This window comes from Pristis pectinata, chromosome 20 (assembly GCF_009764475.1).
Source record: "Pristis pectinata isolate sPriPec2 chromosome 20, sPriPec2.1.pri, whole genome shotgun sequence".
NCBI classification, from domain to species: domain Eukaryota; kingdom Metazoa; phylum Chordata; class Chondrichthyes; order Rhinopristiformes; family Pristidae; genus Pristis; species Pristis pectinata.
Genome location: NC_067424.1, coordinates 8517212 through 8529892, shown reverse-complemented (window position 1 = coordinate 8529892; position 12681 = coordinate 8517212). Strand labels below are relative to the sequence as shown.

At 41.7% G+C, this 12681-nt stretch overlaps 1 protein-coding gene across 1 annotated transcript in view; it reads left to right on the top strand.

The window, feature by feature from the left end:
- The first annotated feature begins 3831 nt into the window (after positions 1–3831).
- LOC127580675 (guanine nucleotide-binding protein G(t) subunit alpha-2) overlaps positions 3832–12681 on the top strand; it is a 44090-nt gene continuing 35240 nt past the window's right edge. The window contains exon 1 of the mRNA XM_052034374.1: positions 3832–3949. Within this exon, the coding sequence (XP_051890334.1) occupies positions 3832–3949 (118 nt within the window). The remainder of the gene's footprint in view (positions 3950–12681) is intronic.

The window sequence follows — 12681 nt, the reverse complement described above, 5'->3', positions numbered from 1 at the left end:
GGCTTTAATCGGGTTCCATTGGCCTGTTAAAGCTCATTAAGCTTTGGTGGCCTGGTTTTGCGTTTTACTGGGACATCACGATAATCTGCTCCACGCTGAGCTTTTGACAGGCACAGTGTTTGCCCTGCTAAGTAGATTGTGCTGAGGTGAGGCCGCAGACCATGGGAGCAGCAAGTGTAGAATTTGGAACCTTGTAAGTCTGTGTTTGGGATTTGTTCAAGGAGCTTCCCTGACACACTCGCTCTCCTGGTCTTGCACCTCCACTGGGGTGACTGACCTGTCATCTGGCCATCCGACTGAGGGCATTGACCCGTGAAGTGCTCTGTAACCTTGGCTACAGTGAGGTTGCCCAGTTACACTGCTGGTTATGTATTCCATTTACCACAAGTAATTAGATAATATGCAGATGAAGGGTGGAACACCCTTTCCTGCCTTTCATTCATGGAATAGTACAGCACAGGAACAGGCCCTTCGGCCCACAATGTCTGCAACAAACATGATGCCGAATTAAACTAATTCTGTTCTACCTCTACGTGATCCATATTCCTCCATTCCCTGCTAACAGCCTCTTAACCAGCATTACCATATCTGCTTCCACCACTCTCCGAGGCAGCCTATTCCAGGAACCCACCACTCTGTGTAAAAAAAACATGCCCCATACATCTCCTTTAAACATTCCCCCTGTTGTCTAGTACTTGACATTTCTACCCTGGGAAAAGATTCTGATTCTCTACCCTATCTTTGCTTCTCATAATCTCAAACCTATCAGGCCTCCCCTCAGCCTTTGATGCTCCAGAGAAAACAACCCAAGTTTGTCCAACTTCTCCTTATAGCTCATACCCTCCAATCCAGGCAGCATTCTGATAAATCGCTTCTGCACCCTTTCTAAGGCATCCACATCCTTCCTGTAATGGGGCAGGCATTTCAGAAAGAAGGACGGACTGGCATCAACATGGTATGCTTCACAACATCAATTAATAGCTTCATGGAAAATAGATTTCCTTTGTTAGGAACATAACAGCTTTTAAAGTTTTACAAATCAAAATAGTTACTTCGACACTGGGAAAATAATATTCTGCTCCAGTCACATAGATAGAAAGGATGGAGATGTAGTCACCCAGAATACACAGAAATACACACGAATACACAAGAAACTGCAAAGAGTTGTGGACACAGCTCAGTGCATCACAGAAACCAGCCTCCCCTCCATGGACTCTACCATGGTCTATACCTTTCGCTACCTTGGTGATGCAGCCGGCATAATCAAATACCCCACCTACCCGGGTCATTCTTTTCCCTTCTCTCCCATCAGGTAGAAGATACAGGAGCCTGAGGGCACGTACCACCAGGCTCAAGGACAGCTTCTACCCCACTGTGATATTGATAAGATAAGATAATATATATTTATTAGTCACATGTACATCAAAACACAGTGAAATGTTTTTATTTTGTAGAGTGTTCTGGGGGCAGCCCGCAAGTGTCGCCACGCTTCAGGCGCCAACATAGCACGCCCACAACTTCCTAACCCGTACGTCTTTGGAATGTGGGAGGAAACCAGAGCACCCGGAGGAGACCCACGCATACACACTCCTTACAGGCAGCAGCGGGAATTGAACATGGGTCGCTGGCGCTGTAAAGCGTTTACGCTAACCGCTACACTACCGTGGAACAGTTCCCTTACATGATGGGATGAACTCTTGACCTCACGATCTACCTTGTTGTGACCTTGCACCTTATTGTCTACCTGCACAGCACTTCCTCTGTAGCTGTGACACTTTACTCTGTACTGTGATTGTTTTTACCTGTACAACCTCAATGCACTCTGTACTAATTCAATGTTAGTGTACACTGTGTAATGAATTGACCTGTACGAATGGTATGCAAGACAAGTTTTTCACTGTACCTCAGTGCAAGTGACAATAATAAACCAATACCAATACCAAATAGACAAACACACTGTTCTCATTGACAAGTACCATATTGGACTATCCAAGTAGTTTTCATGAAATGGGAATGACTAGCTTGTTTCTGCAAAAGGATGAAGATCTCCCAAATGAATGTACAATTTATGCTGCGAGTTGTTTCATAGCAATATGGAGCTTCTGTTCTGACGTAGGGTCTCCGACCTGAAACATTAACCCTGTTTCTCTTCCCACAGATGTGGCTTGACCCACTGAATGTTTCCAGTGTTTTCTGTTTTTGTTTTGGAGAGCTTCTGTTCCTTCAACAGGGGTTTGAGCTCAAATGAAATTGTTAATTTTGAAGTGAAAAACATATTTTTTAGATGGAGAAAAACTGCAGAAAGCTGCAGCAGAGAGGGATGTGCGGGTCCTTGTGCATAGGAAGCTTTGACACAGGAATAGAGAAGGGTAGCGCAATGTTGGGCCTTATTTCAAGGAGAATGGAATACAAGTCTTTACAAGTTACGAGTGAGACCAATCAGCATATTGTGTTCAGTTTTAGTTCTCCTTTTTAAGGAGAACTATTAGTTTATGGGAGGGAATCCAAAGAGCATCTGTTAAGTTCATTCAGGATATGAACAGATTGTCCTGAGAAAAGCTTAAACAGGTTAGAACTCTACTCATTGAAATTGAGAAAATTGAGACAATCTTATTGAAACATATAAGATTTACTTATACAGGATTGAATTGGGGGCTGGACAGGGTAAATGTTGAGAGGATGTTCTCTCTCATGGGAGAGTCCTGGACTAAAGGCCTTGGCCTCAGAACAAGGGAATGCCTATTTAAGATTGAGATGAGAATTTCTTCTTTCAGAGGGTTAAGAGGCTTTGGAACTCCTTGCCACAGAGAGCTATGTGCAGAGTCCTTGTGTCAACTTAAAGCTGAGGTAGTTTTCTAATCGGTCAGGGAATGCCAGGTTCTGGGGAAAGTTAACTTGAGGGATACCAAACAGCCTTGATCCTTGAATGGCCTTCTGTTTCTAGTTCTTATCATCCTTTAGTCTCAAAGTTCCAGGAAAACTTTTAGGATTTATTCTACTGCTGTAGTGTAGGAGTGTTGTACTACCAGAGGTGTTGTCTTGTGAATGAACAGCACCTCCCAAATCTGCAATCTATTATATAGATGGACATAATCTTCAGGTGCTTGGGAACAGCTTCTTCTCCAAGTCACTCAGCATCCTGACCTGGAAAAGTATCATCACTGGGTGAAAATCCTGGAATTTTCTATCTAACAGCACTGTTGGATCACCTACAACAGAATAATTGCAGCAATTCAAGAAGACATCTCACCACCAGATTCCAAGACCAGATAAGGATGGAACTAAATGCTTGTCATGCCAGAAATTTCCTCATCCCATGACTTAATTATAGCAAATGAAGCTCTCTCTCTATTTATTGTTCACACAAAGAACCATCAATTTGTTGCTTGACTACCATACAACGTAGGCACCAAGCTAGAATATTAAAGGTAAAGATTCTAGAATCATTTAATAAATTCTGCACTGGATTCTATGTAGGATCTTTCTATGTACAATTAACCTTTGATTTGAAAGTCTGATCATATCTGGTCCAATGTATGACCTTCCAATCTCCTTGGCTGTAATTGGATTTCTCTGTTCAGGTGGTTGCTCATACTTCATAATCCCAACTAAGAGATTAGGTTGGAAGAAGGATAAGTCAGAAAAGCAAAGAGAAAAGCTCTGATAGCTGTGTTTTTTCTGTCCATGAGTGTATCTGGACATCAGGCTGCTAGTGTGTCTCTGCACAGAAACCGGCAAGAACCCCAACCACTCACCGTGAACGAGCTTCCTTTTTCTTCATCTGAAGGGGTCCCATCTTCTTTTGCACTGGAAACAACAGAAGATTCAGAAATGGGGAGTGGAGCGAGCGCAGAGGACAAGGAGCTCGCCAAGAGGTCTAAAGAACTGGAAAAGAAACTCCAGGAAGATGCAGAGAAGGAAGCCAGAACTGTGAAACTGTTGCTTCTAGGTAATTCAGACATCTGAAATTTAAGTGGAAAGCTTTTAATGAGAGCTTTCAATTTATATGAATTTAACTTTGATTATGCAAAGGTAAATTAGTTTACTGATTTTTATTTGAGTGAATTTGTTTAAACTCTATAGAGTTAATTCCCAAGTCAAATCTTTAAAAGAAGATAGAATGAGAGAGGAAATTTCCCAAGCCAAGAAACTGTTGTTTGTGTAGCGAGTTAAACTATTTAATGTATAAAAGACATCAAATAGCATACAATTACTGCAATGAATTATGCACATTATTCAGGACACATGACTAAGTGTTGAACCATCTAACCAGTGGAAATGGGTTAAGAATGAAACTTGGAGTACTTTGAAAGCAAGAATCTGTTTTTATATAATGCACCTCAAAGGGTCTTATGAGAAATTATGTGATTTTAAAGTGCAGTCAACATTCTAATTTAGGAAGCCTAGCACCCAATTTGTACACAGTGAGATCCCACCAACAGCAAGGTACCCATGGCCATATGCTCTGTAATGGTGATGCTATTTGTGTAATAAATATTGGCTCATTGCTAAACAGCAGCATCTGCTTGAAAGGGCAGATTAGGCTTTGGTTTTAAGTCTCACCCACAAGGCAAAACTCCCTCAGCACAGGCAGTTTAGATTTTGTGCTCAAGCCCCAGTTTGAAATTTAAAAACACTTTCAGGATTTTGGGCTGTGTAAAAGGAGGCAGAGACTATAAAAGCAAGAGGGTCATGTTGAATCCCTACAAACTACTGGTTCAGTTGCAGCTAAAGCACCTGGTTCAGTTCTGGTCTCTGAAGGAAGAAATGAACACCTTAGAGACTGCAATAAAGGGTTAGTAAAATGGGGCTGGGAATGAGGGGCAGATGGACTGGAGCTGTTCACCTTAGAAAAGAGAAGATTGTGAGATGATTTGATGCAAGTGTCTGTCTACTCACCTAATGTTTGCAAAGTGAATAAAGAGAAATGTTTTTATTGGCAAGAGGACAAAAACCAAAAGACATATTAAAGATGATTGACATAGTAACCGGGGTGCCGTGAAGAAATATACTTTTACACAGTGAATGGCCAGATTCAATCATCACTTTCAAAAGGAAATTGGGCAGATAACCGAGGAGAAAAAAAATACAGGGCCTCAGGGGAAAATCTGCAAATGGGACTCAGTAGACTGCTCTTGCAATGCAATTAGCCAAATGGCTTTCTAAGTAAGACTCTAAACCACAAAATATTGATTTGGAAGCCAGATTGCTACCACTGAGACAACTGACATTTGCACTGAAACACTTTGTGGTTATATTTCCTCTGTGGTCCCTTGAGGTCCTTTGATCAGGCAATATGTAAATGCATATCATCAAATAATTACTATAACTCTCTCAATTAATTTGAATGAACTAAATTCTTTCTAGCTTATCTTCAAACCACTTACAGAATATATTTAGTTATTTAGAGCTTCTGGTTAGAGAAGGTCATGATCTATTATCCTATTACTGCCTCTGTTTTGTTACATCCAAGGCTACTTGATTTATTGTGACAGCCTTTGTTCTGCAAGTCCCAAGACCAATAACCTCTCTCTACCTTGCGGTTCTTTTACCACTGAGATCTGTACTTTGACCACATCCTCTCAAGTGCTGACTGCTGTTCCAAGGTGCTAACTGCATTAGAGAGGCAGCAGAAAGAATCACACTCTTAGCATTGAGAACAAACATAACCACAAAATCAATTATGTAAGGGATTGGGCATCACTTGCAAGACTGACATTTACCTCTACTTCCTAGCAGCGATGTTGAGCTGCATAATTGAACCACTGTGGTTCATGAGGTGAAGGTGCTCCCAGTGTTACAGTTGGGGACAGAATTCCAGGATTTGGACTTAGTGACAAAGAAGGGGGAGGTGTGATATGTTTGCAAGTCAGGATGTTGTGTGACTTGAAGGGATGCCTGAAAGAGGTTATATTCCCTTGTGCTTACTGGTTTTATCCTTCTACAATGTGAAGTCTGAGGGTCTGGGATGTGCCTTCAAAGGAGCTTTGGCAAGTAACTGCAGTGTTGTGTTTACTGCTTAATTGCATAGAACGTCAGGTTTTCCAGCAGTCTGTTCGGATCTCATTCTTTCACTCAAGCTAAGTGTTCAATAGCCAAGACTCATTGCATCCTAGACCAGGAGCTTCCATAGTGATTCTCATGCTTGAGTTTGTTAAACTTGCTGGAAGATTTTTGGTATTCACAACTAGCGGTGTGAATGGGGTGGTCGCTGAGCTTTGGACAACTGAGGCACAGTGAGGGGTGGGATGGTGAATAAGATTCAAGTAGATTATTGCGTGACCTTCGAACAATTGAAAGAACACACAAACAAACTCCCTGTGGATATACAGGCAATCCCAGGTTACACAAGGGTTCTGTTCCTGAGAACTGCCGATTCATTAATTTCTCCATAAGTCAGAAATGTCTATTTTCTATTGCTCCCCATATCATATTGCTCTACAGACACTTGCTATAATTCTTTCATTTCATTGAATATTCACCCTAACACTACCCTTAATTAAACTAATGGAATATGTTCTGTATCCATTCATAATTGAACACCACAAGACATATTATTATTACTATTTTGAAAAGTGCTTTAAAAATATATGGGAGAATTTGCATAAAGTTGGATATCCATAAGTCAGGTCATAGCCAGGAAGCCCCTGTATTTATTAGTTGGAACAGAAGCTCACGCAAATGCGCTTTTATGTGGCTGGGTCCGGAGGATTTCAAAGGCAAGTACAAGCATGCAAAATTTGATTTCCGAGAGTGTGATTTGGGGGCTCTGAGGCAAGAGATTAGCCATAATCTTATTCAATAGTGGAACAGGCAAGGAGGTGGGGGGGTGGGGGCAGCAAGGGTTGCAAATGGCCTATTTTTGCTTCCACTTCTTATAGTTCCAATCCATACCTGACTTCATCCCACAATCCTAAAATTTCTGACCATTTTATTCCATTTGAATGCACTTTCCCTACAGACGTTTCAAAATCTGGAATAGCCATAACTTGTACCAATTTTCTCTCGGTTTCTGTACCACCAGAATCTAAAAGAGCTTAAGTTTAAGATGGCAGGTTGAATCATTGATTCCCCTAGCAGGAGCAGCCTGTGACTAAAGAGTAGACATTTGGATGCTGGAAATGATAAACTCTTGTCACACAGAACAAGACTCAAAACAGAAGGAAAAGTCATCTCAAACGTCAAGACAACAAGTTTGAAGTTATTTGACTTGCTGCACACGAGCTTGAAGTTTACATCGTTGTCGGAAAGAACCTGTAGCCTCAAACACATGTATGGGATGGTCGCTCTGCTATTCGAGCAAATCTCTGGCTTCCATCAGCAAAATCTGATACTCTGGCTGGAGTGAGACTTTAGTGCAAGCTGGCACAGGATGGATCAATGGCACCTACAGAAACATCATGAATGACTTTCCTTACATCTACATTGCACCTTTTATGTCCGAGTACTTCAAAGCAAATGAAGTATTTCTGGACTGTAGCCACCATTGCAATGTATGCAGCCAATTTGTACATAGCAAGCTCCCAGAAACAGCAACATGGTAATGACTAAGTAACCTGTTTCATGGGATACATTTTAGCCAGGACATCAATGATAACTTTCTTACTCTTCTTCAGAATTATGTCAATGGATCTTTAGAATCCACATGAAAGAGTAGACAGAGTGTTGGTTTAACATCATCTTAAAAATCAGTGCCACCACCAATAACAACAGCACTACTACCAACAATCTATCTGCCAGAGCAGTCAGTGTCTTGGTTTAACATCTCATCTTAAAGTCAGCCCAATTCCCTCAATACTGCGTTGGAAGATCACGCTGTATTTTATACTCAAGTCACCTGAGGGGGTTTTGAACCAGGAAATCTAAACCCAAACTCTGGTGAATTAGAAGCAAATCACAACTGAACCACAGGAAGGAATGATTAGTGGTAAATGGGATTCAAGTAGCTAAGCAAATGAGTTTTTTTGGATTCAGTTTCCATTTCTAGCCTTCAATTCATCCAGTAACCCCAATTTAAAAACTCATTGAACCAGCCAGGGAACTTCCATGTGTCAATTAGCAATGCTGATTTTATTTGCATACCGTCCCTTACAGATAAATATAGAAGCACCATCTGGTCCACGGATGCTCCTTAGGGAAGGAAATCTGCTGTTCTCATTTGGTCTGCTAATTGTGACTCCAGACCCATAGCAAGGCTGTTCACTCTTAAGCTCCCCTCTGAAATGGTCCAACATGCTATTTGTACCAAAATTGTCATGGTAAAAAATAGTAAGAATAAAACTAGATGGCCAAGAGGACATTGGTGGCACAGTAGCACAGCTAGTAGTTCTGCTGCCTCACAGCTCCAGCGACTCATGGTCAATCCTGACTTCTGGTGCTGTCTGTGTGGAGTTTGCATGTTCTCCATGTGACTGTGTGGGTCTTCTCAGGGTGCTTTGGTTTCCTCCCACATCTGAAAGGTGTGCGGAATGGTAGGTTAATTGACCATTGTAAATTGTCACTTACTGTAAATAGTGAGCCGTTTAATGGAGAATATGCAGGGTGTTGATGAGAATGTGGGGAAACGAAATGAGAATAGGGTAGGATTGACGTAAATGGGTGGCTGGCATGCATGCAGTTGGCTGAAGGGCCTTTTCTATACTATATGACTCCACAACTTCATCTGCATACTCCCTGAACTTAGACAGATGTTATACAGATAAGTTAATAGCTTATGTAGTCACCCTCAGAATTATATCTTTCAGCCTGGACTCCTCAGTCATAATTCTTGAGTAAGTGCTGCCTATCAGTTGGAAAACCTATCAGAACTGTCAGCATTATTGTGCACAGTTAGGAAGGAGAGGGCATCAACATTGACTCCAGCCCCCCAAGAAGTCATTTCATTAGAGGAAACACAGGCAAAGACTCGCCTTGCTGAATACCATCACATAACCATCCAGAGCTGGTGAATGGCTGACCACCACTGGGAAGCAGCATTGGGAGCACTGGGCTCAGAATGGAGTCAGGCTGTGAATTTCAATGTCCCTCATCAAGAATGTCCATCATTGAAGGATTTGATCCAGTCATGAAGAACCTAATTGCTGGGCTTTTCTGGTGACAGGTGGTGAAAGAAAAAATATTGCAACTCAAAATTGAGCAAACCAAGATCCATCAGCAGTTGCAGAAGTGTATTCTACCACAAGCAGTAACCTCATGGTTCAATATATGCCTCCTTCACCAAACAAGGAAGCCAACTCTTGTTCAATATAGTGTAGGAGGACATGTTCCTGGTATACCAGCTGTATCATGAGTGGCTAGTGTATAAGGGAACTAATTGTTGAGAATTCTTTAAGTGCATCATGAGTTTGTTGGGGAGGGTGGGTGAGTCATGTGTTTTGGTAGTTAATGAAAGCTGCATCATGGAAGAGAGCTGGGAAGAGTTGCACTGAGCATTAACGATGAGCAACGTAATACAGATAATAGGTGATAAGAGATCTCAATAATCAGGAGAATACTTCTGCAAATGACACAACAGCAGTGCATGCATTGCAGCTCCCAACCCATTGATTTATTGGTCCATTATTAACCTTTGAATAGAATGAGATCGTCATGTAGAAGGAATTAGATTTATTAAAAATTGGAATAAATTTTAAAGTTACCAATAGCGGAAAGCTATGGACAACACAAGTAATGCAACTGTGGTGACTTGAAAGGTACAACGAAGGGGAAATTTATCACCATTTTAATAAGATTATTACACAATGAAAGATGGAAATGACTTTTAAGAAATTTGGAAATATTTACGAATTTATTTGCCATCCTTTCTTGTATAAACGAGGATAGTAATAAGTCAACAAACCACAAGGCAAGTTATATTATTTCAGTCATCAGTAAAGTATTGTGGTGTATAATTCAGTAACTTGATTTCAGGCAAACAAAAGAAGAATGCAAGTCGAATAACACATCAGAACAATCTCATGCATGTTATGGACAGAAGCATTACAGCATTAAAGAGACAAAAGTTGCAGGAAAAGGAAAGGCTGGGGAAGTCCAAGACAAAGATCTAGAACACGTCGGAGGAGGTGAATAGCCAGGTGTTGCATCTCCTGTGTTTTCACAGAAAGACATTGAGGGAGGACAGCTGGATGTAAGGTCTCACTTACTTGACTATTTACACATGTTTAATGCTTTAATACTCCTATTCTTCATCCAACGGAGATGATGGATTACTTCAGACCACACACAAATCCCTGGTGCACTATATACAATCACCCTCAGCTCCTTTTCAATAATTGCTTCAATAATCTACCCTGCCTGTCCACACGTGACAAGCTGGTTAGTCTGATCTGTGCTGAATGACCTGCCAAGCACCTCCCACACTTGCCTCAGATTGCCAGCTACCACAGTATTTGCCTTTTGCAATCATCAAAGTTTCCAGAGACAGGTTACATTTAAGCAACTTTGCTTATTAGTTCAGGGAGTTGCACCATGAGGATGGGCACAGGACATCCATCGGATGATACTTGTTTGGATTTTCGAACCATTGGTTGAAAAGTAGAAATTTTAAAAATCAGGGGAACAGGTAAAATAAAGGGATTGGGTTCGAAAGGACAGGTCAGGGAAAGGAGGGCGAATCAAGATTGCATTTAGAGAAGACCTTTCAACACCTTCAGCATTTCCCAAAGCATATATAGCCAATGAAAGACTCATTCTTGTGTGGGCACTCTTGAACTGTGGGGATGGTGGCAGCCATTTTATGCACAGCAAGTCTCAATGTGATAATGAGCAGAATCTCTTCTGACGTGAATTGTGGAATAAATATTGTATGGGGTGTCTCCCCTGCTTCCCATCAAAATAGTGGCATCAGATCTGTTCTGTCTGCCTGAGAGAACATCAGATGCTCTGAAAGATGGCACCTGCAATGGGGCAGCGCTCCATTATTGGAAAGTCAGCCTGGATATTTATGCTCAAGTCTCAGGAGAGAGACATCAATTCACAGTCTATGTCTCATAGACACCTGCACCTACTGCACCTCATAGAAGTTTTAAAGCATTAAATTCAGTTAGATAAAATAATATGGAATTTTGAAAAAATCCTCAGTAATGGTGAGCACAAAGCTGCTGGATTTTGTAACCCACCTGGTTCACTAATGTAGTTCAGGGAAGGAAATCTGACATCCTTAAACTTGTTCTGGTGTATACACAACTCCAGACCAGCTAAGTGTGGTTGATTCTTAGCTGTCCTCTGAAAGCAAGCCACTCAGTTACAACCCAACTGCTACATTACAGCATTATGGGTGTGCCTTCACCAGAAAGGCTGCAGTAATTCAAGACGGAAGCTCACTACCACCTTCTCAAGGACAATTAGGGATATTAGCTTTGTCAGGGTCACCCACATTCTGAAAATTGATTAAAGATAAATAAAATTACAGCTAAGAATTTTTGAACAGAAGGCACTGTCATATTTAAGGAAATGCTACAGCCATTTTGGGCACACCAAGGTCCCCTGAATAATATTGAGATAAATAACAAGATTAATTGTTTCATTAGAGTTGGTGTGACTTTTACCTGGAAGAATCTTCGGCACACAGGTCATTTGTTGTCTTTTACATCCTCCAAAGAACAGAGAAGGCAGAGACGGGTTAGTGATCTCACATCCAAAAGACTATGTCCTAGAAATACATTGGAGCCAAGTGAATAAATATTTATCTTCAAAACAGGGTCACTGCAATTGTGGCTGGGGTGGTTGACCTGCCATTGTGAGTGCAGGACAGAAGAGAGCAGAAGCTGGTGGCAGAGAGAGCAGCACACATAGTTAGTGCTTTCTATAGCTTAGGAAGCAGTCTTCACCCTGAATCTCTCAGTGGAGCTACAGCAGAGACTTCCTTCGTATACAAGATGGGCACATCATGGAGTTACATCCCCTGCCAGAGCCATAACTCAAGCCCCATGCTACTGCAGCCTGTGGTTGCCATGGTCACTATGGCCACTACATCTGCCAACTGCTTCTAGGCAGCAGTAGGCTTTGCCTTTCGGACCACTGGCGTATGAGGGTGGTGACCATCTCACTGTGTCAAAGAACAATCTTTTAAAATTTACTTTTCAAGGGATGTGGGCTTCCCAGGCTGAGCCAACATTTAACTGCCCGTCCCTAATTGCCCTTGGGAAGGTCATGATGAGCTGCCTTCTTGAACTTTTGCTGTCCTGTGGGTATACCCACAGTGCTATTAGGGAGAGAGTTCCAGGATTTTGACCTAGGGACGATGATATATTTCCAAGTCAGGATGGTGCGTGGCTTGGAGGACAACTTTCAGGTGTGGTGTGTCCATGCCTTTGCTGCTCTTGTCCTTTGAGCTGGTAGAGGTCACAGGGTTTGGAAAGTGCTGTTTAAGATGTCCTCTTTTAGGTTTGTTGTATGAGGAGATTTTGAGTAAACTGGGCCTGAAATCTCTAGGGTTAAGAAGAGTGATCTCATTAAAGCTTGCAATATTTCTACAGGGCTCAATAGGGTGGGTGCAGGGAGGCAGTTTCCCTGGCTGAGAAGTTAAGAACTGGGGGCCAGAGTTTCAGAAAAAAGGGGTAGGCCATTTAGACTAAAATGAGAAGTTTCTTCTCTCAAAGGGTAATGAGTCTTTAGACTAGCAGGGCTGTGAAGACTCAGTCACTGAGTTCACTCAGAGAACACTATGCAAAAAATGCATTT